At 40.8% G+C, this 27,950-nt stretch overlaps 2 protein-coding genes across 4 annotated transcripts; both read right to left on the bottom strand.

The window, feature by feature from the left end:
• Nucleotides 1–1,924: 1,924 nt before the first annotated feature.
• On the bottom strand, nt 1,925–7,028 carry LOC106608767 (mitochondrial fission 1 protein). The gene is made up of 5 exons (XM_014206891.3): nt 6,898–7,028; nt 5,338–5,470; nt 3,666–3,742; nt 3,387–3,492; nt 1,925–3,209 (listed from the first exon to the last, which is right to left on the bottom strand). Exons 1-5 carry the CDS (start codon nt 6,940–6,942, stop codon nt 3,103–3,105), a joined length of 468 nt encoding a protein of 155 aa, XP_014062366.3. The 5' UTR covers nt 6,943–7,028; the 3' UTR covers nt 1,925–3,102.
• A 13,854-nt stretch (nt 7,029–20,882) lies between these two features.
• LOC123743747 (transmembrane protein 272) lies at nt 20,883–26,916 on the bottom strand. 3 transcript variants are annotated; one of them, XM_082977465.1, is made up of 7 exons: nt 26,775–26,897; nt 26,624–26,645; nt 26,316–26,399; nt 26,175–26,225; nt 25,837–26,028; nt 23,769–23,789; nt 20,883–23,242 (listed from the first exon to the last, which is right to left on the bottom strand). In XM_082977465.1, exons 3-7 carry the CDS (start codon nt 26,368–26,370, stop codon nt 23,007–23,009), a joined length of 555 nt encoding a protein of 184 aa, XP_082833591.1. In that variant the 5' UTR covers nt 26,371–26,399; nt 26,624–26,645; nt 26,775–26,897; the 3' UTR covers nt 20,883–23,006. The 3 variants fall into 3 exon arrangements, with proteins under 3 accessions (XP_082833591.1, XP_082833590.1, XP_045577666.1); XM_082977464.1 differs by lacking the exon at nt 26,624–26,645 and having other exon boundaries at nt 20,884–23,242; nt 26,775–26,916; XM_045721710.2 differs by lacking the exons at nt 23,769–23,789; nt 26,624–26,645 and having other exon boundaries at nt 20,888–23,242; nt 26,775–26,914.
• Nucleotides 26,917–27,950: the final 1,034 nt, after the last annotated feature.

Here is a 27,950-nt window from a genome sequence, read left to right as displayed (position 1 = left end):
TGGGGCACCTCCAAATCGATCCCCCTCCAGGGTACAGGCCTCGGTGTAACGCTCATTCCTTCGACCATAAACGCGAATCAGACCATCACCCCTGGTGAGACAAAACCACACTCATCAGTGAAGAGCACTTTTTGCCACTCCTGTCTGATCCAGCGACGGTGTGTTTGTGCCCATAGGCGACGTTGTTGCCGGTGATGTCTGGTGAGGACCTGCCTTACAATAGGCCTACAAGCACTCAGTCCAGCCTCTCTCAGCCTATTGCGGTCAGTCTGAGCACTGATGGAGGGATTGTGCGTTCCTGGTGTAACTCGGGCAGTTGTTGTTGCCATCTTGTTCCAGTCCCGCAGTGTGATGTTCAGATGTACCGATCCTGTGCAGGTGTTGTGACATGTGGTCTGCCACTGTGAGGACGATCAGCTACGTCTCACAGTACAGACATTGCAATTTATTGCCCTGGCCACATTTGCAGTCCTCATGCCTCCTCGCAGCATGCCTAAGGCAAATTCACGCAGATGAGCAGGGACCCCGGGCATCTTTCTTTTGGTGTTTTTCAGTCAGTAGAAAGGCATCTTTAGTGTCCTACGTTTTCATAACTGTGACCTTAATTGCCTACCGTCTATAAGCTGTTGTTAGTGTCTTAACAACCGTTCCACAGGTGCATGTTCATTAATTGTTTATGGTTCATTTAACAAGCATGGGATACAGTGTTTAAACCCTTTACAATGAAGATCTGTGAAGTTATTTGAATTTTACAAATTATCTTTGAAAGACAGGATCCTGAAAAGGGGACGTTTCTTTTTTTGCAGAGTTCATGTGTGTGTTTGCCGTGGGGCGGAGTGTCAGTTTAGTACGTATGTGTGAGTGTGTGGTTAGAGTCCAGTGAGTGTACAACGAGCCTGTGCAGAAGAGTCAGTGCAGAAGAAAAAAATTAAATAAGAATACAATAAGGGGGTCAATGTTAATAGTCCTGGTAGCCCTTCGATTAACTGTTCAGCAACCTTATGGCCCCAGATTTGGCGCTCCGGTACTGCTTGCCGTGCGATAGCAGAGAGAACAGTCTATGACTTGGGTGGCTGGAGCCTTTGACAATTGTTAGGGCCTTCCTCTAACATCGCCTGGTATAGAGGTCCTGGATGGCAGGAAGCTTGGCCCCAGTGATGTACTGGGCCGTACGCACTACCCTCTGTAGCGCCTTGCGATTGGATGCCGAGCAGTTGCCATACCAAGCGGTGCTGCAACCAGTCAGGATGCACTCAATGGTGCAGCTGTATAACTTTTTGAGGATCTGAGGTCCCATGCCAAATCTTTTCAGCCTCCTGTGGGGGAATAGGCTTTGGGGAGTGCTCTACATGACTGTATTGGTGTGTTTGGACCGTGATAGGTCCTTAGTGATGTTTACACCAAGGAACTTGAAACTCTCGACCCGCTCCAAACAGAAGAAAATGGACTGAAACAGGGAGGAGCTACATGAACTAGGGCTACCTGAACTAATAAAAAATGCTTGTTTTTGTTTTCTGTTGCAAAACCTTTTGCTATGGTTTGCCATAATGAACACAACCCTGCCACATGCTCGTCAACAGTAAAGAGAATGCCAGTTAGACGTGTGAAAATAACGAGGAGGTCAGGGAGGAGTGCAAACTGTACTTTGGTCAATCAATAGACGATCCCTTTAGAGAATGACTTTGATAGATTGGACAGACTGGGAGATGGGTCTGCCAACATTGTGTGTGTATACTAGCTATGCCCTTTAGTCATTTCCTTCCATCCTGTTGATCATTTATAACAATTCAAAACACAACAAAGCATGCAGTGACCCAAACGTGTGGTTGGTTTACACTGAACATCTGCAAGGATTATGATGACAATGATGTATCTTATCCCCAATAGTGCATTCCAAATGTGTACATTAAGAAACCATACAAACTTTAAATTAATTATTTTACAATCAAAAGTTGATAAGACTTGGTATTTTGATGTATTACATTACACCAGATACAAAAACAATCAATCATGTTAGTATCCTGTTATTACAATCACTTGAGTAAATGGTGCTACATTGTGGATAAATACTGTTATTTTTACATCCACACTGCAAATTAAAGACAAATTATTTGGGTATTCATCTTGACCCTATCCTTAAGGCAGGTTAGTGATTTTTGTCATTAATCTTATTCTGGAGGCAGCTCTGCAGAGTGGTCACCAGCTGGCACAGCCAAGTAATACATTCTGACTTTAAACATAACCCTAACCACACTGCTAACCCTAAACTTAAATTAAGACCAAAAACCTATTTTTTGTTATCATAAATGTTAACAATATAGACAATTTTGACTTTGCAGCTGGCCGATCTAGCGGAAATTGCTCACTTCTGCCTCCAGGACAAGACTCATCCCAATAAACGTCAACTTGCATCCCTAAGACAGGATGCCCCCTGGGGCATTATATGAGTGGCCCACATCACAGCTGCCTAATTCTGATCAACTACACCACACAATAGAGACACTGCTACCGGCTTGGACACTACATCACAAGTACACTTTCCTCTAAAACTAAGACACTTCCCTAAACAACAATGCTTTCGTTCTAAATGAATGATGCAGACAACAATAATAATTGAAGTATCATTGCACTTATAAAGAAGTCAATTACAAAATCCACCACATACTTAAATGCTAACTTGGAAATGATATGCTCAGGAGGCATGCTAACTAACATACTGAGGGCGGTAAGTCAAGAAATGCCATTCAGCTACATATTTCATCATCCTTATTTACACTGTATAATATGGAAGAAAAAATGTGGCACAATATACTTCTGTATGAATATACATATGTCAAATTCACTGGAATCAAAACACCTGTTAAAATATAAAGACAACTTAAGTGAAATTAAGGCTATTTTCAGAAACCAATCCCCAAACATTATTCCATGGACAATGTGAGTGAGATGTTTTTGGAAGATCATCGGGTGATCTTCTCATCCTTGGAAACACCATCCATTTCCAAACTTAGTTGAATTTGTTATGGGGGAGAAGTTAAGAATGCATGTTGTCAGTCTTTCTTTGAGGTGTGTAAGTAAAGCTAAGTCCCTCCACACTTCATATTAGGACCTCGGACCATGACCCTTAGACACAGCCAATCCGATGAGGCCTGCTAATCCGGCCACGCCCAGGCCGATTCCCCCGACGATCGCCATGCCGACCAAGCCATCTGTGTGGAAAAAAGTGAATGTCAAAACATGAACATTGCCCTTATTACTTACACCTATCCAGCTTCTACCCGTCATGTCCTGTCACATCAGTGATCATGAAGGAGACAAGGAAAGGATTCAAATTAGAACTACTGCGTTCCAGCCTTCATATATGCTCCCTGCTCTTCGCCATTCACCTTTTTTTAGAGTCTTGTCAATGAGCTTTTCCAGCTCCAAGGCTTGCTTGTTCCCAGGTTCATTCTTCAGGAGAGTGCGGATGTACTTCAGAGCTTTCTCATAATCCTGTGATGATAAAGAGATATATGGAGCGATAGAGAGAGAAAAAATTTAGTAAAAGGTGCTATGATATCTTCCGCAATCAACTCAACAGAGATGGGAGACAGAGTAATCTATTTCATTACAATAAGTTCTCTCTTAAAACCTGGGGGGTAATATAGTAGTACAGTGAATGTCACCTTAAGTCTGTAGTTGGCCACAGCTAGGTAGAACAGGAAGTCTCTGGCATCGTCCTTTGATCCCTTGTTAACCAGGTCTATAAAACAAATTGAGCAACAGTCCCAGTCACATTATTATAGGCGGGTTAAGTAGGCCAATGCACTATGTCAGCATTTCATTCCAAAAAGATCCAATCACTTATATACAGTGCCATCGGAAAGTATTCAGACCTCTTGACTTTTTCCACATTTTGGTATGTTAGGTCTAAAATTGATAAAATTGTCCCCCCCCCCCCCCCCCCATCAATCTACACACAATACCCATAATGACAAAGCAAAAACAGGTTTAGATTGTTTTTCCTCATTTAAAAAAAATATATAAAAATAAAACTGAAATATCACATTTACACAAGTATTCAGAACCTTTACTCAGTACTTTATTCAAGCACCTTTGGAGGCAATTACAGCCTTGGATGGGGAGCGTCGCTGAACAGCTATTTTCAGGTCGCTCCAAAGATGTTCAATCGGGTTCAAGTCCGGGCTCTGGCTGGGCCACTCAAGGACATTCAGAGACTTGTCCCGATGCCACTCCTGCATTGTTTGGCTGTGTGCTTAGGGTCATTGTCCTGTTGGAAGGTGAACATTCGCCCCAGTCTGAGGTCCTGAGCGCTCTGGAGTAGGTTTTCATCATGTACTTTGCTCCGTTCATCTTTGCCTCGATCCTGACTAGTCTTCCAGTCCCTGCCACTGAAAAACATCCACACAGCATGATGCTGCCACCATCATGCTTCACAGTAGGGATGGTGCCAGGTTTCCTCCAGAATTTACGCTTGGCATTCAGGCCAAAGATTTCAATCTTGGTTTCATCAGACGAGAGAATCTTGTTTCTCATGGTCTGAGAGTGTTTACGTGCCTTTCTGCAAACTCTACGCGGGCTGTCATATGCCTTTTACTGAGGGCGGCTTCCGTCTGGCCACTCTACCATAAAGGCCTGATTGGTGGAGTGCTGCAGAGATTGGGTTCTTGGTCACCTCCCTGACCAAGGTCCTTCTCCCCCGATTGCTCAGTTTGGCCAGCTGTAGGAAGAGTCTTGGTGGTTCCAAACTTCTTCCATTTAGGAATGATGCAGGCCACTGTGTTCTCAGGGACCTTCAATGCTGCAGAAATGTTTTGGTACCTTTCTCCAGATCTGGGTAGGCCATCATTGTAAATAACAATTTGTTCTTAACTGACTTGCCTAGTTAAATAAAGGCTCAATAAAATAAATACATAAATCTGTGCCTCGACACAATCCTGTCCAGGAGCTCTACGGACAATTCCTTTGAACTCATGGCTTTGTTTTTGCTCTATCGTGCACTGTCAACTGTGGGAAATTATATAAACATCTCAAGAATAATGGACACAGGATGAACCTCAACTCAATTTCTCAATAAGGCTTTTCTGTTTTTAAACATTTGCATACATGTCTAAAAAAAACTGTTTTTGCTTCGTCATTATGAGGTATTGTGTGTAGATTGCTGTGGATTTTTATTTATTGAATCCATTTTAGAATAAGGCTGTAATGTAACAAAATGTGGAAAAGGTCAAGGGGTCTGAATACTTTCCGAAGGCACTGTACATCATTATTTAATGAGAGGCATTTGTATGGATATCTTATTTTCTACCGAGTACAGAACTACTGTAGGCTACCCACCTTCCAGCAATACGATTCCTTTCTTGATGTCGCCTGAATACTTGCTCCGGGTCAGACACCATGCATATTCAAACTTGGTCTCCTTCGATATGCCCCCCTTCACCAATTCAGAGTTGTACTTCTTCTCAAATTTCTGATGGTCATAAAACAGAACAAATATGGGTACCTTTAGTGGGTTCAGGGTGTTGATAGTCTTTACAGGTGAATTTACTGAAGGCAGTGAGAATAAACAATCTCAATTCTTGTAGCATATTTCAAGACTGTATTCCTGACATAATAATAAAATAAAAAGATTAATCAGGGACCTTTAGTAATGGAAGTTTGATGTTGATAATGTTGACAGTACAGTAGCTACATTAATGCTGTATCATGGTCACGCGTGATACCACTGCGACCTGTATGCTCTAGTCAGCTGGCCCTTGCTACATATTCGTTGCCAGACCCACTGGCTCCAGGTCATCTATAAGTCTTTGCTAGGTAAAGCTCCGCCTTATCTCAGCTCACTGGTCACGATAACAACACCCACCCGTAGCACCCGCTCCAGCAGGTATATCTCACTGGTCACCCCCAAAGCCAATTCTTCCTTTGTCCGCCTTTCCTTCCAGTTCTCTGCTGCCAATGACTGGAACAAACTGTAAAAATCACTGAAGCTGGAGACTCATATCTCCTTCACTAGCTTTAAGCACCAGCTGTCAGAGCAGCTCACAGATCACTGCACCTGTACATAGCCCATCTGTAAATATCCCATCCAACTACCTCATCCCCATACTGTATTTATTTATCTTGCTCCTTTGCACCCCAGTATCCACTTGGACATTCATCTTCTGCACATCTACCATTCCAGTGTTTAATTGCTATATTCTAATTACTTCGCCACCATGGCCTATTTATTGCCTTACCTCCCTTATCCTACCTCATTTGCACACACTGTGTGTATATATATATATATATATATATATATATATATACACATACTTGTTCTACTGTATTACTTGTTCTACTGTATGTTTGCTTATTCCATGTGTAACTCTGTGTTGTTTTATGTGTCGAACTGCTTTGCTTTATCTTGGCCAGGTCGAAGTTGTAAATGAGAACTTGTTCTCAACTAGCCTACCTGGTTCAATAAAGGTGAAATAAAAAATTATAAAAACGCGTGTTGAACAACGTTGGTCGAACAACATTCAAGATGCAATATGAAAAACACAACAATGCGCTCAACACTTGGCTTTTAAACTTTTCGTTGAATTGAAATATCCACCAAAAGGCTTCATACATATCTGTATGCTGTGTATATAGGCAAAACGACCCAACAGAACGCAGCTAGTGTTAGTGATTATGTGTAAGGAATGACAACTAACGTTACTGTAGCTAGCTAGCTAACTACTAGCAATATGGCTAGAAAACGTTAGCTAGCACGTTTCACTTCTACACCTTAACTGTTGTAAACGTTTACTCACATATTAACGAGTGTATCTGGAACGCTGGGTATCTCGATACCGTTTTGTCTAAACATGATACAGCTTTGTTATAAATCAAGAGAATTATAAAACGTAAATTTACCAAAAGGTCTTCGGGAGCTATCAATTCACTCACAACAGCCTCCATGTTTCCGGAAGTAACTGACTGGAAATGCCCACTTTTACCACGTGACAACAGCCTCCAAGTTTCTAGGTTGAAGATACTGTATATTTTCGACATAGCCATGTTTCCGGAAGTAAGTGACTGGAAACTCCCACTTTTACCACGTGGGAAGCATTTTTTTATTTTACCTTTATTTAACTAGGCAAGTCAGTTAAGAACAAATTCTTATTTACAATGATGACCTACCCCTGCCAAACATTAACCCGGATGACACTGGGGCAACTGTGCAACACCCTATGGGATTCCCAATCATGGTCGGTTGTGATACAGCCTGGAATCAAACCAGGGTCTGTAGTGACATCTCTAGCACCGAGATGTAGTGCCTTAGACCGCTGCGCCACTCGGGAGCTCCTAGCTAGCCATATAATTATAGCAAACATGATATTATTTCCATGTTTCCAATGGAAGACGTTTTTGCTAAATCATATGCAAATACAATAATAATAAATTAATACACACAAACGTTAAAATCATATGGTTTTATTTCATGCAAACAGTCATTTTAATGGTAGTTGAACATAGTTGTATTTTCTCTTCTGAAAAAAACGTGTATATAATATTTCTAAATATAAATTCTGCCTGGCTGTACCACTACGTCTAAATGGAATGTGGCGAGATGAAGTATTTTGAATGTGAAATATCATATCTATACTGTGTGAATTACTGTAACTGTGTAGACTAACTATGGCTATGTCCATGGCTGTGTCAGTTAATGTCCTAGGTGGGCTGGGGAGAAAGCTAGAGGGAGCAGTTCTTTGAGGCTGGTTTCTTTGTATGATCCATCTGGCTTAGTCAAGTACACAACCCAATCTGTTCCAAACTGGGGAGAGAGAGAAAGAGCGAGAGAGAGAGTGACTTATAACACAGTTGACAATTACATATACATATATATATATATATATATATATATTATATATATATAATGTAACTATAAGAAAGTAGTACCATTTTTATAAAGATTTAGAGGCACATTGTGTACAAACATAATCCTTGCCTGCTGCCTGTGGATCTATTATTATATTTTGTTCTGTGAAATATCAGTGGTGACCTTACCTCAATGAGCACCTGCCGACAAGCTCCACAAGGTCCCACAAAACTATCTTTGATATCACTACAGAACACACACAGAGAGAGAGAGAACTGGCTTTGGCAATGTAAACATATGTTTCACATTCCAATAAAGCCCCTTAAATTGAAAATGTAATTAAATGGAAATTGAATTGAGAGAGAGAGAGAAAGAGAGAGAAAAAAAACAGAGACAGCCAGAGACATGGTTAGCCTGGTTATTAGAGATCATGGTTATAGACAATTCAATATGTTCAGTCTCACCAGTCGTAGAAGTAATTTAGAAGGTATGAATGTGAAGGGCTACTGGGCCAGTATCTCACCACGTAACAGCAATAGCACTGAATTTCCTGTGTCCCTCTGCTATGGCTCTCTGTATTGCTGTTCGCTCAGCACACACTGTGAGCCCAAAAGAGGCATTTTCCACATTGCAACCTATTACACAAACAAACACACACAAAGGACAACATTACTGCAATTAGCATAAAATGTAAAATGTGCTGTTGAGAGAGGAAAAGTGACATCAGTCAGTAATATCTAAGCTCCTTGACTAAGATATTACCCGTAATTATAGCGCCATCTGCTGTCAATATGGCGGCACCGACCGGGAACCGGCTGTAAGGGCAATATGCCATTTCCCGTGCTTGCATGCATTTTAAAACGAGCTCCTTGACTTTTGCGTTGTCTGTGCCTGGGATATGAGTAGGACCCAGAAGAAAGAAAATCAACAGAAACTTACAAACGTAATGCTTTTAACTCTGTCTGTAGAGTCACATTTAGGATTGTCCTACTCTGTGTTTAATACTGTTGGCAATAAAAGATAGTGGTCTCTCTATTGTTAGTGCACTTGCCTGCCATATCAGTTGGAATCGAAAAGGGTCTTCCACAAGTAGGCTATGCAACTTTGAATCCTTTTGAAACTGAAAAATTGGAGATCAGAGTAGGGCAACTTCATTCAAGTTACGGTACCGAGGCAGCAGCGCACAAGTTGGTTTTGTCTTGCAAATGTATCAACTTATATCAGAAGGGACTAACTCCGTCTTGTGTAATGTTGACCTCTACGTCATTGGTTCGTTAAACGTGTGCGTCATTTTGGGGAGATTTGCAACGTGCCAACAGCCACAGCGGAACCAGGCATTTCGTTGTTCTGTTGAGAGACTGACTTCAGTAAACACACATTCAAAGAATACATTCACATACAATTACATATTTTGCAAGGTGACCAGTTTTCTTGCTAGCTTTATTTGTAATTAAAGTGACAAAAGGGCTTGCATACACACACAGTGGTGTAGGGGCTATATGTATATGCCCATATACCCACTTTTTTGTTTGGCGTTTGGTGAGGTTTTTTTCTACACCGCATTTCGATCATCTAGACCTCAAGATGGCGATATTGCACCTTCTCACACTATGTGGGAATTAACTGTCATGTGTGAATACTAATACATTATCCAATTAGTCCAAAATAAATTCCCAACCATGCGGATTGACTCAAAGGAAATGTTTGCCTGCAATTATTCTCATCAGTAACCTACAATTTAGCTTAATGCACATGTCTTAAGGAAATTAGCTATCAACATAAATAATATTTAATTGTCTGTTATCAAGATTATATGAGAATAATAGGCATTTTATCTAAGGAAATGTAATCTATTTCCGAACAAAGTAGCCATTTTTATTCACTATAGAAATACATGTAAAAACGTAAATGCAGAGGATATGGCTTCTGCAAGCACCAGCATCCCTCTCAGAAAAGTTGACGATCCCAAAATGCACACATTATTTAACACACATGGAAAGAACGGAGGCGCAGTCTGTTAAAAAAAAAACTGAAAGCCTCTCATATTAACGTACGAATCAACTAACACTCAAGACCAACATGTTGTTAATGTTTTTTTTAGGAGAGCTTGGTGAAGGCAAAGTTAGTCTAGCTGATAAGGTGTAGGCCTATTTACAGGCAATGAACTATTCAACAGTGTCAGAATAGCTATCATTCAGAGTACCTGCGCTTTTACGCGTGCTTAGTGGAGGCGGAAAAGCATATCTCTCCAAATACTGTGGTCTTAACAGAGTTGGGGAAGTTGTTGGGTTATTTCTACAGCGAATAAAAATAGGCTAGCCATTTATGTTCTGAGAATAGTTGACATTTTCCCCTCTACATTTTCTGATATAAAAATGGCTATCATACATACCCATTAGGGTTGAATATTTCCCGGTATTTTACAAATGTTACATTCGAGAGGGTACCCGGTATGTCAAAATCGGAAGTGTCAATAAAAAGCATTATAAAGCATATAAATATGTCTGGATTTGATTAGAGCTTTGAGCAGCATGCAAATTCTAACCTGATGCTACCTGAGCCTGATGAGACATGTATTAAAAACATTTTATGAGGCCTACAATAAGGAAATGCAATGAGCCCAAGCCAAAAAAATGGCCAAATGATTGTGCCTTTCTCCAATACGTATAGGCTATATCAGTAGTTCCCAAACTTTTTATAGTCCCATACCCCTTCAAACATTCAACCTCCAGCTGCGTACCCGGGTCGGAGCACTCTGAAATGTAGTTTTTTTGCCATCATTGTAAGCCTGCCACACACATACTATACGATACATTTATTAAACATAAGAATGAGTGTGAGTTTTTGTCACAACCCGCCACGTGGGAAGTGACAAAGAGCTCTTATAGGACCAGGGCACAAATAATAATGTAATAATAATCAATAATTTTGCTCTTTGTTTAGCCATCTTACATATAAAACCTTATTTGTTAATCTCAAATTATGAATAACTCACCACAGGTTAATGAGAAGGGTGTGCTTGAAAGGATGCACATAACTCTGCAATGTTGGATTGTATTGGAGGCTCGTCTAAGTCTTAAATAATTTCCTACACACAGTCTGTGCCTGTATTTAGTTTTCATGGTAGTGAGGTAAGAGAATCCACTCTCACAGAGGTACGTGGTTGCAAAGGGCATTAGTGTCTTAACAGCGCGATTTGCCAAGGCAAGAAACTCTGAGCGCAGCCCTAACCAGAAATTTGGCAGTGGCTTCTGATTAAATTCAGTTTTCACAGAACCGCTTGTTGCAATTTCGATGAGGCTCTTGTTCAGATATCGGTTAGTGGACCGGAGGCAGGGCATGAAAGGGATAACGAATCCACTTGTTTGTGTTGTCCGTTTCGAGAAAATACCTGCGTAATTGCGCACCTAGCTCACTCAGGTGCTTCGCTATATCACATTTGACATTGTCCGTAAACTTGAGTTCATTTGCAAAAAAAAAAATCATCAAATCATACAAATCAAATTTCGATTAATATAATAATAAAAAAATGTGAATCACATTTTTATTTGGCGTACCCCCGACGGCATTGCGCGTACCCCAGTTAGGGAATACCTGGGCTATATGATCAGTGGCGACCCATTATTCAAGGCAGGTGTGGCAATGTAATAATAAAATAAAAATAAAAAATAGATATTAAAGCCGCATGCTAACATGGTCTCTTTTTTGCGTTCTTGAGTAAGGCAGCTCCAAAAGGCAGGTGTTTCAACCTAGGTCAGTGCTTTCTGTGGTGGTGGGGCAGCCAGTGGAAAATACAGAGCGTAGTGGTTGGTAATGTTTTCTAGTTGCACCTTGAGTAGCTCAGTGTTCTGTCACTCATGGGAACAATTCTTCACCGCAAAATCTACAGGGAGAGCTCGAAAATCCGAGCCTCTTGTGTGCTGCCATAGATTTACATTAGAAGTGCACATCCAATAAGGCTCAAGGTCATTGGCCACAGATAAAATGATGACAATGGACTGATATCATACTTTCCAAATCTTAGCTAGCTAGCTAGACAAGCAGTCATCATCAATAATCAAGTCGACAATCTACTGGCAAATCCTTTTTAATCCTTGAAGAGGATTTTGCCAAGAGTGTGCAAAGCTGTCATCAAGGCAAAGGGTGGATATTTTAAGAATCTGTTTAACACTTTTTTGGTTACTACATGATTCCATATGTGCTATTTCATAGTTTTGATGTCTTCACTATTATTCTACAATGTAGAAAATAGTAAAAATAAAGAAAAACCCTTGAATGAGTAGGTGTGTCCAAACTTTTGGCCGGTAGTGTAAGTATTCAGACCCTTTACTAAGTACTTTGTTGAAGCACCTTTGGCAGCGATTACTGCCTTGAATCTTCTTGGGTATGATGCTACAAGCTTGGCACACCTGTATTTGGGGAATTTCTCCCATTCTTTTCTGCAGATCCTCTCAAGCTCTGTCAGGGTGGATGGGGAGCGTTGCTGCAAAGCTATTTTCAGGTCTCTCCAGAGATGTTTCGATCGGGTTCAAGTACAGGCTCTGGCTGGGCCACTCAAGGACATTCAGAGACTTGTCTCGAAGCCACTCCTGCGTTGTCTTGGCTGTGTGCTTAGGGTCATTGTCCTGTTGGAAGGTGAATCTTTTCCCCAGTCTGAGGTCCTTAACGCTCTGGAGCAGGCTTTCATCAAGGATCTCTTTGTACTTTGCTCTTTTCAACTTTCCCTCGATCCTGACTAGTCTCCCCGTCCCTGTCTCTGAAAAACATCCCCACAGCATGATGCTGCCACCACCATGCTTCGACGTAGGGATGGTGCCAGGTTTCCTCCAGATGTGACAATTCAGGCCAAAGAGTTCAATTTTGGTTTCATTAGACCAGAGAATCTTGTTTCTCATGGTCTGAGAGTCCTTTAGGTGTGTTTAGGCAAACTCCAAGCGGGCTTTCATATGCCTTTTACTGAGGAGTGGCTTTTGCCTGACCACTCTTCCATAAAGGCCTGATTGGTGGAGTGGTGCAGAGATGGGAGAACCTTCCAGAAGGACAACCATCTCCACAGAGGATCTATGGTGCTCTTTCAGAGTGACTATCGGGTTCTTGGTCACCTCCCTGACCGAGTCCCTTCTTCCACAATTGCTCAGTTTGGCCGGGCGGCCAGGTCTAGGAAGAGTCTTGGTGGTTCCAAACTTCTTCCATTTAAGAATGATGGAGGCCACTGTGTTCTTGGTTTTTGCTCTGACATGCACTGTCAACTGTGGGACCTTATATAGACAGATGTGTGCCTTTCCAAAATCATGTCCAATCAATTGAATTTACCACAGGTGGACTCCAATCAAGTTGTAGAAACATCTGAAGGAGGATCAGTGGAAACAGGATGCATCTGAGCTCAATTTCGAGTCTTATAGCAAAGGGTCTGAATACTTATGTAAATAAGGTATTTCAGTTTTTTATTTTTAATACATTTGCAAAAATTTCTAAAAACCTGTTTTTTTGCTTTGTCATTATGTGTGTAGATTGATGAGGGACATTTATATGTAATCAATTTTAGAATAAGGCTGTAACGTAACAAATTGTGGAAAAACTTAAGGGGTCTGAAAACTTTCCGAATGCATTGTATATGCTCTCTTTGGTAAATAAATGAAACTAGCTCCTTTAGGCTAATCTTTTTGAGTGTGAACTGTATTACTGTAATGTATTGTATTATACTGTATTATATGGACTGGAATTAAGCAGATCATTCAAACAATCGTTCATTTTTTGTGACTTGCAAACCCACTGTAAAATGAATAAGAGTCCCGAAAAGACTAGGAAAGGATGTCAAATCATTATTATTCCCCGTTTGTCATGATAGCTAAGATTCTTTGGTGGTTATTGGTGAAAATTGAGAGGGGCTTAATCCAGGGGACTCGGATGTGGTGACTGGGAGGGCATCAGACACTTGTCTGAGGTGTGCATGGGGCCTCCACTCATCCCATTTCAGTCACTTGGTGGACCCACTCTCCCCAGGTAGACCCCCACCAGCCACTATACTTTAATTTAATTTATAAGGTAATACAAACTGGCCACAGTAACAGTCTTTCTCCAATGTATGTACAATGACATAATCCACATTTTTTGGTTGGTACATTAGGAGAGGAGTTGGAGTTTAAAAGCCCTAAAAAGGCAAAGCGCCTCATAGTACAACGTAGACCAACAAAATCCAATTTATCACATGGAATATGCACGGGCTTCATGATAGCATATGGTTCTTGAACACTTAAAGAGATTGTCAGCAGATGTGGCTTCCTGCAAGAGTTACATATAAAAAAAGGAGAAATGTAATATTTAAAGAGAAGCTGGGTTGTAAAGGCCTATGCTGCCACCTACTTCAGTAACAGCAGAGATAAACAAGAATACATCCTTTTCCCTTATATTCCAGCACACGGACCAAGAAGGCCATTTTGTAATATTGAACTGTACCCTACATGGTGGAAAATGCACATTGATGTCTTCGTATATCCCACGAGGGGCAAATGTTGTGTTTTTAGATAGAATTGAAGTTATATTAGATCAAATCCAGACAGGAATTATTATTTTAGCAGATTACCTAAATCATACATTCGATAAGATTGACAGACATAGCAATAAAAAAGGCCAATTCAAGGAGCCTCCAAAGAGGCTGTAATCTCTACAAATAATCTACAGGATACCTGGAGATTAGTATTCCCAATTACAATTTTTTTTTTTTTTTAAATCACCAAACTATTTACTGGATTCAAATCATTCTCCGGTATCATGCTTAATAACACCAAAAGAAAATACATTTAGCAACAAAATATGGAGAATGAACAGAGCGCATCTTCAAGAACCGAAATGTATTAAATATGTAAATGAAATAATAAAAACCTTTATCATTGCAAATGTAGAATAGAGGATAAAGGTAAGCAGACACCCGATATAATTTAGGATGTGTTTAAGGCATACATTAGGGGAATGACAATCTCATATTCTGCAAAAGTTAAATCTGAGTAAGATATTTAAATGAAATTTAAAAAAAATATTATCGTAGAAAAAGCCCATAAAAATCTTTACAAGGTAATTTAAAAAAAATCTAAACTTAAGGAATATGATCTTTTACTTTTGATTATAGCCAATAAGTATAGGTTAAACTCAAATAAGGCACACTGCTTAATGGCAAATAAACCTGGTAAACATCTCGCAGCCCTCACAAAATGAATACACGCCAAACTAGTTATAATTTTAAAAGATAAAGATACAGATGCTTTAAATTGAAACAACAATGTGATTAATTACACTTTTAAAAGCTAATATGAAAATCTATATAAAATCACAATTAATCAACAGCAGGACCCTACAGACTGACAAAACAATTATTACAAAAAAACAGAGATCACCCAAAAATAAATATTATGCACTGTTAAAACATTTGCGTGGAGAAAAGCACCAGGAATGGATGGCTTTCCTATATAATTCCATTTAACATTCTGGGAGAAAGTAGCACCCCTATTTACACAAATAAAAACACATATGTCACTCAACTCAGTACTTCCTAGTTTCATGTATCAAATGGTTATTTCAGTTATATTAAAACCAGGAAAATCTGGAGAGTCCCCTGCTGATTCAGCCTGCAGCATACCAGCCTGCATCCTACTGCTGGCTTGCTTTAAAGCTAAGCAGGGTTGGTCCTGGTTGGTCCCTAGATGGGAGACCAGATACTGCTGGAATTGGTGTTGTAGGGCCAGTAGGAGGCACCCTTTCCTCTGGTCAAAAATTATCCTGATTCCTCAGGGCAGTGATTGGGAACATTGCCCTGTGTTGGGTGCTGTCTTTGGATGGGATGTTAAATGGGTGTCCTGACTCTGTGGTCACTAAAGATCCCATGGCACTTATTGAAAGAGTAGGGGTGTGAACCTGAGTGTCCTGGCTAAATTCCCAATCTGACCCTCATATCATCATGGTCACTTAATCATCCCCAGCTTCCAATTGGCTCATTCACACTCATCCTCTCCCCTGTAACTATTCCCCAGGTCATTGCTGTAAATGAGAATGTGTTCTCAGTCAACTTACCTGGTTAAATAAAATTACAGACCCAAGTTTAATAAATTGTGACAATAAAAAATAACAAAGCTCATAAGCAATAGAATGGCAAAAGTATTACCAGAATTGATACATATCAATCAAACAGGGTTTATTAAAAATATACACTTGCAAATGCAATAAAATGTTTCAGTTTAATTCAGTATGCTAAAAAACAAGATATGCATTTACCAATAATCGTTGTTGATACGAAAAGGCTTTAGACTGTCTTGAATGGCCTTTTCTATTTAAAACTTTGGAAGCTTTCAGCTTTCCAGCTGAAATAATACATTTAATAAAAATATTATATAAATGTCCTAAAACAAATATATACACAAATAATACATTATTGGATGAAATTGCTTTAGAAAGGGGCACAAGACCGGGATGTCCTTTCTCCCCCTTTCTGTTTGCACTAGCAATTGAACTGCTTGCAGAAAGAATTAGACAGGACCCAAATGTATCAGTATTGATATGCATGAAAATAAACTAAACTTATTTGCAGATGATATCCTGATATACCTGACCAATATGTAAAACTTAATGCCCCCCTTACTAAAAATATTTTCAGCCATAATCTCAAGATATAAAATTAACTTATTAAAAAAAATAATAATGGCAATAGGAAAACTGAAAATAATAACTCATGATCTAAAGCAATCCTTTAAGTGGATTAATATTTAGGATGCTTAATAAGTGACAACAAACAACAAATATAAAAAGATAACTTCATCCCATCACTCAATAATATGAAAGCAGATCTAATTAAACACAGCAATCTTCCCATAAATTTAACAAGTAGAATAAACCTCTTCAGAATTGTATGACTCCCAAAGTTTTTATACTTATTCTTGGTAATACCAATTATCCCACCGAAGACATTCTTTAAAAAAAAGTATATTCGGTCAAAAGTATACTCGGGCTATCCAACTGACAATCTCTTAAGAAAAATAAATCAACTACTGGAAACCAAAGAACTGATATTGGCACAAGATGGAGGGAATGTTGGAACATAACTAATGATATCACATTTAACGAAAAAGTACGCTTAATCCAGTGTAAATCAATGTATATAATTTATTATACAAGAGACAAAATTCACAAATTATACAGCACAACAGCCGAGTCATGTTTGAATTATAAAACTAACAATGACTCAATAATCCATGCCTTTGGGGAATGTAATAACATCCAAAGGTTTCAGGCAGAATTAGAAAGTTGGCTGTTAGAAGTATTACAATGTAAATGTACTTTTTTCTGCCTACAGCCTGTACAAATGCAAAGCACGTGAAATATATTCAGAACTATATTTGGAAAATCATCTGACAGCCAGCAAGGGCATGCAGCTTGAGTTTTTTTAATATAAAGGACGAGGACGGGAGGTTGATAGGTGTCAAGTACAAAAATGGAAAACAATATTTCAGTAAAACATTAGGAAGAAAGTATAAAGGTTTAAGAAACAAAGGAAAAAAACCTGGGATGAGAGGGGATGCTGAAAGAGTACAAACATGGAAAATTGTGCTACAGGAGTTCAGAAGGTGAAACTGACAAGAGGAAGATGGCAGCAGGGTTGAGGGAAGAAGGAAAAACCCTGGGGAAAGAGAAAATGCTGGGTTTCAAGTAATAAAATGTACTTTAGTAGCTCAGAACGAACCGTACTTTAGTAGCTCAGAACGTAAAACTGATGAGAGAGACAAGGAGTTTGAAGAAGTTGAAGAGAGAGAGGATAACGTTTTAAAAATGGAAGCGCGGATTCGGAGCTGCAAGGTGTGGAGGTTTATGTGTCTGAAGAGTGGGAAGAAAGGAAAGGATGACGAAGATGATTCTGGTCCAGTGGGAGGGAGATGTTTTGAGAGAATGGATTTTTTCCCTCTGGCTGATCCATTTGTGGCGTCAGGTTCGGTGGAGAAGTGTTTGGGGACTGTTGAGTCGGTGAAAGTAACTCAAGAGGACTCGTGATTATTGTGTTGCTTTTCTTCCATCCAGAGAGAGTGGGCTCTCCGTGTTGAGGAGGATCAACTAAAATTTAAGATTCCCGGTGTCTGTCACACCACCGTTTGGTGCAACACAGACCCGGTGGAGAACGTGGTGAGAGAAGACAGAAAAGACATTGTCTGTCCTGCTGAGTTTTGATGCAGAGTCTTTACCTGACAAAGTCAAGTTGGGATGCGTTAGTTATCCATTGAGAGCTTTTGTCCCAAACCCATTACGGTGTTTTAGGTGCCAAGCTTATGGTCATGTTGTAGCAGTGTGTAGGAGGGAGATTCCTAGATGTGAGAAGTGTGCAGGAGGGCATGAGACAAAGGAATGTGTAGTATCAGTGGAAAAAGTATGTCAACTGTAGGGGTACCCATGGTGCTGGAGATCAGAAGTGTCCAGTGCGTTCAACACCATAGTACCCTCCAAGCTCATCATTAAGCTCAAGGCCCTGGGTTTGAACCCCTCCCTATGCAACTGGGTCCTGAACTTCCTGATGGGCCGCCCCCAGGTGGTGAAGGTAGGAAACATCACCTCCACTCCACTGATCCTCAACACTGGGGCCCCACAAGGGTGCGTGCTCAGCCCCCTCCTGTACTCCTTGTTCACCCATGACTGCGTGGCCAAGCACGCCTCCAACTCAATCATCAAGTTTGCAGATGACGCAACAGTAATAGGCTTGATTACCAATGATGAGAAGACAGCCTATAGGGAGGAGGTGAGGGCTCTGGGAGTGTGGTACCTGGAAAACAACCTCTCACTCAATGTTAACAAAACAAAGGAGATGATTGTGGACTTCAGGAAACAGCAGAGGGTGCACCCCCCTATCCACATCGATGGGACCGCAGTGGAGAATGTGGAAAGCTTCAAGTTCCTTGGCGTACACATCACTGACAAACTGAAATGGACCACCCACACAGACAGTGTGGTGAAGAAGGCACAACAGAGCCTCTTCAACCTCAGGAGGCTAAAGAAATTTGGCTTGTCACCTAAAACCCTCACAGATTTTTACAGATGCACAATTGAAAGCATCTTGTCGGGCTGTATCACCGCCGGGTATGGCAACTGCACCGCCCGCAACCGCAAGGCTCTCCAGAGGGTGGTGCGGTCTGCCCAACGCATTACTGGGTGCAAACTACCTGCCCTCCAGGACACCTACAGCACCCGATGTCACAGGAAGGCCAAAAAGATCATCAGGGACGTCAACCACCTGAGCCACTGCCTGTTCACCCTTCTATCCTCAAGAAGGCGAGGTCAGTACAGGTGCATCAAAGCTGGGACTGAGAGACTGAAAAACAACTTCTAGCTCAAGGCCATCAGACTGTTAAACAGCCATCACTAGCACATTAGAGGCTGCTGCCTATAGGCAGAGACTAGGAATCACTGGTCACTTTAAGGAATGGAACACTAGTCACTCTAATAATGTTTACATATCCGGCATTACCAATCTCATATGTATATACTGTATTCTATACTATTCTACGGTATCTTAGTCACTTAATAATGTTTACATATCTTGCATTACTCATCTAATATGTATATACTGTATTCTATACTATTCTATGGTATCTTAGTCCCTTCCACTCTGGCATCGCTCATCCATATGTATAAAGTCTTAATTCATTCCTACTTAGATTTGGGTATATGTTGTATAACTTGTTAGATATTACTGCACTGTCGGAGCTAGAAGCACAAGCATTTCGCTACACCCGCAGTAACATCTGCTAATCACGTGTATGTGACCAATAAATTTGATTTGATTTTTGATTTGAGAGTAAGGCAGGTTGAGGTTGCCAGGATTAGAGTAGTACAGAAGGTGTAATATGCTGAGGCAGTAAAGAGAGTAGTAGAGGAAGATGGGTCCAGGCTGCCGGCCAGGTGTAGGATCAGATAGGGCCAAGTAGTGGAATATTGGTGAGATTTTAATGGCTGTAGGGTTAGTTGGTAGGGCACTTTTTTCCCCTTTTCCCAGTCCTTTTTCCCTTCCTTTTTTGTGTGACAACGTGTAATGAATTCACACTCCAGAACAGTAGGCTGAAACACAGGACTAGATAAGAGAAATGTATGAATAGGGAGGCTGTGACTGGCCTCACACTCCAGTACAGTAAGTAGGTGGCGGTGGTGGCACCTCTTGGTTGCGATCAGCCAATACAAAGTTAAAGAAGGAGAAGAAGAAGAGCACACTGCTCTCAAGCGTTTGTTGCATGGAGCAGCTCACAGAAGAATGACATCGGGAGCCTGTAGGGTAGGTAGGAAAGACGTTTCAACTTATGATATCTATCAGTAAATGCTAACTAAGGGAACAATGGTTACCCAAACCAGGTATTGAAAAAGTTTAGTCTGAAGTCTTGGTTGAATCTTTGCGATGCGCAATTCAGTCATCAGGCGCTGTTTGAGTAAACAAGGCTTTACCAAAAAAACATCACAATTAAATGATGACTGCAAAGTAGGCTACCTGACAGAATGATACCATTATGATTTTTATCAATCGGGAGGGCATTCTTCTTTTTTTTTTAGCAAACTCTGCCATCACATTTACACTGTAGGTATACAGTTGAAGTCGGAAGTTTACATACACCTTAGCCAAATACATTTGAACTCAGTTTTTCACAATTCCTGACATTTAATCCTAGTAAAAATTCCCTGTATTAGGTCAGTTAGGATCACCACTTTATTGTAAGAATGTGAAATGCCAGAATACTAGTAGAGAGAATGATTTATTTCAGCTTTTCAAATCAAATCAAATGTATTTATAAAGTGTTTCTTACATCAGCTGATATCTCAAAGTGCTGTACAGAAACCCAGCCTAAAACCCCAAACAGCAAGCAATACACCTGCATTGCTTGCTGTTTGGGGTTTTAGGCTGGGTTTCTGTACAGCACTTTGAGATATCAGCTGATGTAAAAAGGACTTTATAAATACATTTGATTTGATATGAAAAGCTGAAATAAATCATTCTCTCTACTAGTATTTTGACATTTCACATTCTTACAATAAAGTGGTGATCCTAACTGACCTAATACAGGGAATTTTCCTAGCACGGTGGCTAGGAAAAACTCCATAGAAAGGCCAGAACCGAGGAAGAAACCTAGAGAGGAACCAGGCTGTGAGGGGTGGCCAGTCCTCCTCTGGCTGTGCCAGGTGGAGATTATAACAGAACATGGCCAAGATATTCAAATGTTCATAGATGACCAGCAGGGTCAAATAATAATAATCACAGTGGTTGTTGAGGGTGCAACAGGTCAGCACCTCACGAGCAAATGTCAGTTGGCTTTTCATAGCCAAGCTTTTATTTCTTTCATCACATTCCCAGTGGGTCAGAAGTGTACATACACTGAATCAGTATTTGGTAGCATTGCCTTTAAATTGTTTAACTTGGGTCAAATGTTCCGGGTAGCCTTCCACAAGCTCCCAACAATAAGTTGGGTGAATGTTGTCCCATTTCTCCTGAGAGAGCTGGTGTAACTGAGTGGTTTGAAGGCGTCCTTGCTCGCACACGCTTTTTCAGTTCTGCACATTTTCTATAGGATTGAGGTCAGGGCTTTGTGATGGCCACTCCAATACCTTGACTTTGTTGTCCTTAAGCCATTTTGCCTCAACTTTGGAAGTATGCTTGGGGTCATTGTCCATTTGGAAGACCCATTTGCGACCAAGCTATAACTTCCTGACTGATGTCTTGAGATGTTGCTTCGATATATCCACATAATTTTCCTGCATCATGATGCCATCTATTTCATGAAGTGCACCAGTCCCTCCTGCAGAAAAGCACCCCCAAAACATGATGCTGCCACCCCCGTTCTTCACAGTTGGGATGGTATTCTTCGGCTTGCAAGCATCCCCCTTTTTCCTCCAAACATAACGATGGTCATTATGGCCAAACAGTTCTATTTTGTATCATCAGACCAGAGGACATTTCTCCAAAAAGTATGACCTTTGTCCCCATGTGCAGTTGCAAACCGTAGTCTGGCTTTTTCATGCCGGTTTTGGAGCAGTGGCTTCTTCCTTGCTGAGTGGCCTTTCAGGTTATGTTGATATAGGACTCGTTTTACTGTGGATATAGATACTTTTGTACCTGTTTCCTCCAGCATCTTCACAAGGTCCTTTGCTGTTGTTCTGGGATTGATTTGCACTTTTCACACCAAAGTACGTTAATCTCTAGGAGACAGAATGCGTCTCTTCCTGAGCGGTATGATGGCTGCGTGGTCCCATGGGGTTTATACTTGTGTACTATTGTTTGTACAGATGAACGTAGTACCTTCAGGCATTTGGAAATTGCTCCCAAGGATGAACCAGACTTGTGGAGGTCTTGAAAAACAATTGTTTTTCTGAGGTCTTGGCTGATTTCTTTTGATTTTCCCATGATGTCAAGCAAAGAGGCACTGAGTTTGAAGGTAGGCCTTGAAATACATCCAGAGGTACACCTCCAATTGACTCAAATGATGTCAATTAGCCTATCAGAAGCTTCTAAAGCCATGACATCATTTTCTGGATTTTTCCAAGCTGTTTAAAGGCACAGTCAACTTAGTGTATGTAAACTTCTGACCCACTGGAATTGTGAAATAATCTGTCTGTAAACAATTATTGGAAAAATGACATGTGTCATGCACAAAGTAGATGTCCTAACCGACTTGCCAAAACTGTAGTTTGTGAACAAGAAATTTGTGGAGTTGTTGAAAAATGAACTTTCATGACTCCAACCTAAGTGTATGTAAACTTCCGACTTCAACTGTACGTTGTACACTAGGCTACAGCAACCCCACTCGCCAAAAGGTATCTTGCTTGGTGTGCAACTGAATTAAAGGGCAGCTACACCTCCCCAAATATAGATTTTTGCAATTAATTGTGAATACCTGGAAAAATTATGGGAAAACAATTTTTCACACAGTGCGACTTTATTGTGCCAACATTATTGTATACCCACTTCTCCAGGCACCACTACACACACACACACACACACACACACACACACACACACACACACACACACACACACACACACACACACACACACACACACACACACACACACACACACACACACACACACACACACACACACACCACACATAGAACAGAAAAACCATGTTAGTGAGGTTTCTGTGCCACAGAGTTCTCAAGCGTCCACACCATACGATCTCTTATGTGAATGGAGTAAATGGTGTCCCCTAAATGCCATTTTCACACAGGTAAGGAAGAGGAAGTACACTGCACAGAAGAACCCCACAGCCATACAGATGCTGCCCAGGCTGTTGAACCAGAAAGCAAACAGGTATATCTTCCTCTGACAGTACTTCTCTCCACCATTCGAGTCATAGTTCGGGGGATATATGGAGTACACCCACTCACTCCCTTAAGATACAGAGAAAAACAAGGAATAATGTTAGACAATAATAGATACAGTGCATTCAGAAAGTATTCAGACCCCTTGACTTTTTCCACATTTTGTTACGTTACAGCCTTATTCTAAAATTGATTAAATAAAATAAATTCCTCATCAATCTACACACAATACTGTAGCAATATTGATCAAATCAAATAACATTTTATTAGTCACATGCACCGTAAACAACAGAATACAACACTGTAAGGTCTAAAGACTTACGAGCCCCTAACCGACAGTGCAGTTTTAGAAAATATGGATAAGAATAAGAGATAAAAGTAACAAGTAATTAAAGAGGAGAAGAAAAAATAACAATATATACAGGGAGGTGCCGGTACAGAGTCAATGTGCGGGTGCACCGGTTAGTTGAGGTAGTATGTACATGTAGGTAGAGTTAATTAAATTGACTATGCATATATGACAACAGAGAGTGGCGGTGGTATTGAAGTTGCACAGGAAACAGGAAACAGGAAACGGAAACCAATTGTTACTTACCGTCTTCATGTACTTGATGTGCTGGTAAACAACATGCATGGTAAAGTTTGATTAACTATATATCTTTGTCTGTCGTGACTACATCACAAAGCATATTGAAACAAATATTGCATAGTGACAAAGCAATAACAGGTTTTTAGACATTTCTGGAAATATATTAAAAATAAAAACAGAAATACCTTATTTACATACAGTTTAAGTCAGATGTTTACATACACTTATGTTGGAGTCATTAAAACTTGTTTTTCAACCACTCTGGTTGAAAGGGAGGTGACCAAGAACCCGATGGTCACTCTGACAGAGCTCCAGATTTCCTCTGTGGAGCACTCCACCAATCAGGCCTTTATGGTAGAGTGGCCAGACAGAAGTCACTCCTTAGTGAAAGGCACATGACAGCCCACTTGGAGTTTGCCAAAAGGCACCTAAAGGACTCAGACCATGAGAAACAAGATTCTCTGGTCAGATAAACCTTCCCAATTCTCTGGTGTTCAACCTTCCCAAGTTCTCTCACGTCACCCCGCTCCTCCGCTCTCTCCACTGGCTTCCAGTTGAAGCTCGCATCCGCTACAAGACCATGGTGATTGCCTACGGAGCTGTGAAGGGAACGGCACCTCCATACCTTCAGGCTCTGATCAGGCCCTACACCCAAACAAGGGCACTGCGTTCATCCACCACTGGCCTGCTGGCCCCCCTACCTCTGAGGAAGCACAGTTCCCGCTCAGCCCAGTCAAAACTGTTCGCTGCTCTGGCACCCCAATGGTGGAACAAGCTCCCTCACGACGCCAGGACAGCGGAGTCAATCACCACCTTCCGGAGACACCTGAAACCCCACCTCTTTAAGGAATACCTAGGATAGGATAAAGTAATCCCCCCCCCCCCTTAAAAGATTTAGATGCACTATTGTAAAGTGGTTGTTCCACTGGATATCATAAGGTGAATGCACCATTTTGTAAGTCGCTCTGGATAAGAGCGTCTGCTAAATGACTTAAATGTAAATGTAAATAAAACCAATATTGAACTTGTTGGCCTGAATGCCAAGTGTCACGTCTGGAGGAAACCTGGCACCATCCCTACGGTGAAGCATGGTGGTGGCAGCATCATGCTGTGGGGATGTTTTTCAGCGGCAGGGACTGGGAGACTAGTTAGGATCGACGGAAAGATGAATGTAGCAAAGTACAGAGTGATCCTTAACGAAAACCCACTCCAGAGCGCTCAGGACCTCCGAGTGGGGTGAAGGTTCACCTTCCAACAGGACAACGACCATGAGCACACAGCCAAGACAACGCAGGAGTGGCTTCGGGACAAATCTCTGAATGTCCTTGAGTGGCCCAGCCAGAACTAACTTGACCCCGATCTAACATCTTTGGAGAGACCTGAAAATAGTTGTGCAACGACGCTCCCCATCCAACCTGACAGAGCTTGAGAGGATCTGCACAGAAGAGTGGGAGAAACTCTCCAAATACAGGTGTTCCAAGCTTGAAGCATCATATCCAAGCAGACTCAAGGCTGTAGCTGCTGTCAAAGGTGCTTCAACCAAGTACTGAGTAAATGGTCTGAATACATGTAAATGTGATATTTAAGTTTTTTCAAAAACCTGTTATTGCTTTGTCATTATGGGGTGTTGTGTGTAGATTGATGAGGGAAAAAAACGATTTAATCAATTTTAGAATAAGGCTGTAACATAACAAAATGTGGAAAAAGTAAAGTAGTCCCCAATGCACTGTATATACAGATTTTGGGAAATAACGCTACTGTTTACTTTGTGACATACTGTGGAGTCTATGTATTGGTAATGATAATGTGAAGTTGGTGGTGGTAGACTATTCTGCAACTTCCTGTGCTCAAGTGTTCTGGTTGCCCGGTTTGTGCACCAAAACTTCAACACATACTTTCTTGTTTCCCCTAGCCTCTCTACATGGTGAATCCTTTCAGTTAGTCTCCCATTGACATTAATGCTTGAATGAATGTGAAAATTTGACTTAAGTGGATGATAGGATTTGCCCCTATGTGCCTACTGCCACCTCCTTCTCGCTTCCCTCAATCTCCTTTCCTCATCCCTCTTGTTTACCTGTGATGAACCAGCCGAGGTTGAAGAGCTGGAGCAGGAAGATGCAGGAAGAACACAGTAGGCTCAGGAAGCCAGTCTCCAGTGTGTTATTGAGGTAGGATAGGAGCAGGGAGGCGATGGACGTCACCCCGAACACCAGCAGGTAGATGGGGATATAAGGCTGTAAGGGGCAGTCATGTAGGTGCATAGCCCCTAAAGAAGAAAGTGGAGATTGATTATATACACTATGTCAGTTTCTCTCAATGGGTGGTTTTAGGCATCTTGCAGTATCTTATCCACCATCAATGTAATTCTCGCAGTAAGGACTATGGAGAGGAAAGGAAAAATGATGTACACACCTAATCCCACTGCTGACATTAGAAACATCCATACGATGATATTCAGCACAACTGTAGACAGAGAGAGTGAGAGATCACAAACTCGACAACATGCTGAAAACACTGAACACTCATTTGTTATATGAGAGGTAACTACTGTACCTATTATTGAGATCAGAAAGGATGACTGAACGGGAGACCTCTGTGAAGTCTCCATCTTTTGTGAGTCCTTTAACTCTAAAAGGACTAGACACAGGATTGGTCTCTGAACAGTCATTTCAATGGACTAACAATCAGACTTAAAATATTTGATAGATGGTTCCAGGTTCAAAGTTTTTATTTACCAAATTGCAGACAGCAAAGACTCTGACATTTAAATATACCAGTTGCAGTTTATATTCACTTCTATACAATGTGCCACTAATAAATAATGAATAAGATAAAAACTCAGCATAGATAGCAGTTCTTACTTGATTGACTTTATGTCAAATGCTGAAATCATAAATGAATGGTTGTCAAGTGGCGTGGAAATAAACACTGAGCACTCAAATTAGTTGTTGATAAAAGTAGACAGTATTCAATACATCAAATATGTTGTTTTATTTTGTGAGTATCTCTTACCTGTCTCTTTTGTGAAGGCGTGAATCTGTCAAGACTTTTGCTTTTCCGTTACCGTGTAGCCTCACAGCTTGTGCCATAATTAGTCAACTTTGAAACTTCTACCATTGAGGTAGGATGTTTTGAAATGCACCCTATGGGCAAAGCAGTATCATTGCAACACCACATAACCACACGCCACAACACAACTCATACCCTGCATAGAGAATTATTCTTAGCAGCCGTTGCCTTTGCATTTTCTCTTTTCAAAGACTAACATTGCTAAAGCCAGAGTTACCAGACTTACATTACTGAACAGAACGCTAGTTTGTAATATCTTTATTAAGGCAGGATGTTTGGAAATAGTCCTCAAGACACCACTTGATCATTGCAACACTTCAAATTAGTGTTTCCCAGTGATAATGCATGTAGTATGTACTGTATATTTCTCATTGAACTCAATGGGAAAGATGTTATTTGATTTTATTAGCATACCAATGTGTTGATTTACAGTATATGACAAATAGACTGGATGGTTCAGCATCAAGGCAAGTCAAAAACCCTTTAGTCAAAAAGTCTCAAAACCCCCCAAGAATTACTCCCGAGATCACTCCTGTCCAGGCAGCCCGTAAACATTGTCAGCTTGTATGACATTTATTTGAAACAGCTGGGCATGTTTCCTTACATTCCCCACAGCCTGCCAAGGTACTAACGTCCCCTCATTGTTTGAAGTCTCCACAGCACTCCCATAGTTTGGAGTGTTTACAGCACACACCTCCTCCCATAACATCTTCAGCAGCACTCACAGAAAGTAACACTGAAAGTAACACTGAAACTATCACCACAGAAATCAAATTGCTGAAAGAACTTGATAATCCATGCGGACAGTGTCACTGCACTAACAACGTCCAATATGATAGAGGTAGAGAATGTAAACAGTTTTGTCACAGTATGTTTTGCTCCCGTAGGTCTGATCATAGCTGGGTGGATATACACTGTAGGTCATCCCATTCCCTGTAGACAAAGAGAAAAAAAAGAATAATACTGAATTATTATTGATGACTTAAGGAGGACCATGCTAGAATGGCTGGCTCCTATGTCTGTGACGATAACGACATGGCCCTGAATTAAAATGCATTTTTGTCCCATAATTTGTAATTCTAGGAAAGTTCTTATTTTCACTGTACAGGGCCTTTAACA

The sequence above is a fragment of the Salmo salar genome, chromosome 07, assembly GCF_965601325.2.
Source record: "Salmo salar chromosome 07, fSalSal1, whole genome shotgun sequence".
Lineage (NCBI taxonomy): Eukaryota > Metazoa > Chordata > Actinopteri > Salmoniformes > Salmonidae > Salmo > Salmo salar.
Note: the sequence above shows the minus strand (reverse complement) of the source record. Positions and strands in the feature narration are given on the sequence as shown.

What these genes read in the sequence shown, in the direction of transcription:
- LOC106608767 (XM_014206891.3), bottom strand. Translation starts at nt 6,942, where the DNA reads ATGGAGGCTGTTGTGAGTGAATTGATAGCTCCCGAAGACCTTTTG. An exon ending in AGGAATCGTATTGCTGGAAG is followed by an intron (nt 3,743 to 5,337) that starts GTGGGTAGCCTA and finishes TTTGTTTTATAG; the next exon opens with ACCTGGTTAACAAGGGATCA. An exon ending in TGGCCAACTACAGACTTAAG is followed by an intron (nt 3,493 to 3,665) that starts GTGACATTCACT and finishes TTATCATCACAG; the next exon opens with GATTATGAGAAAGCTCTGAA.
- LOC123743747 (XM_082977464.1), bottom strand. Translation starts at nt 26,370, where the DNA reads ATGGAGACTTCACAGAGGTCTCCCGTTCAGTCATCCTTTCTGATCTCA. An exon ending in CTTTCTGATCTCAATAATAG is followed by an intron (nt 26,226 to 26,315) that starts GTACAGTAGTTA and finishes CTCTGTCTACAG; the next exon opens with TTGTGCTGAATATCATCGTA. An exon ending in AATGTCAGCAGTGGGATTAG is followed by an intron (nt 26,029 to 26,174) that starts GTGTGTACATCA and finishes TTTCTTCTTTAG; the next exon opens with GGGCTATGCACCTACATGAC.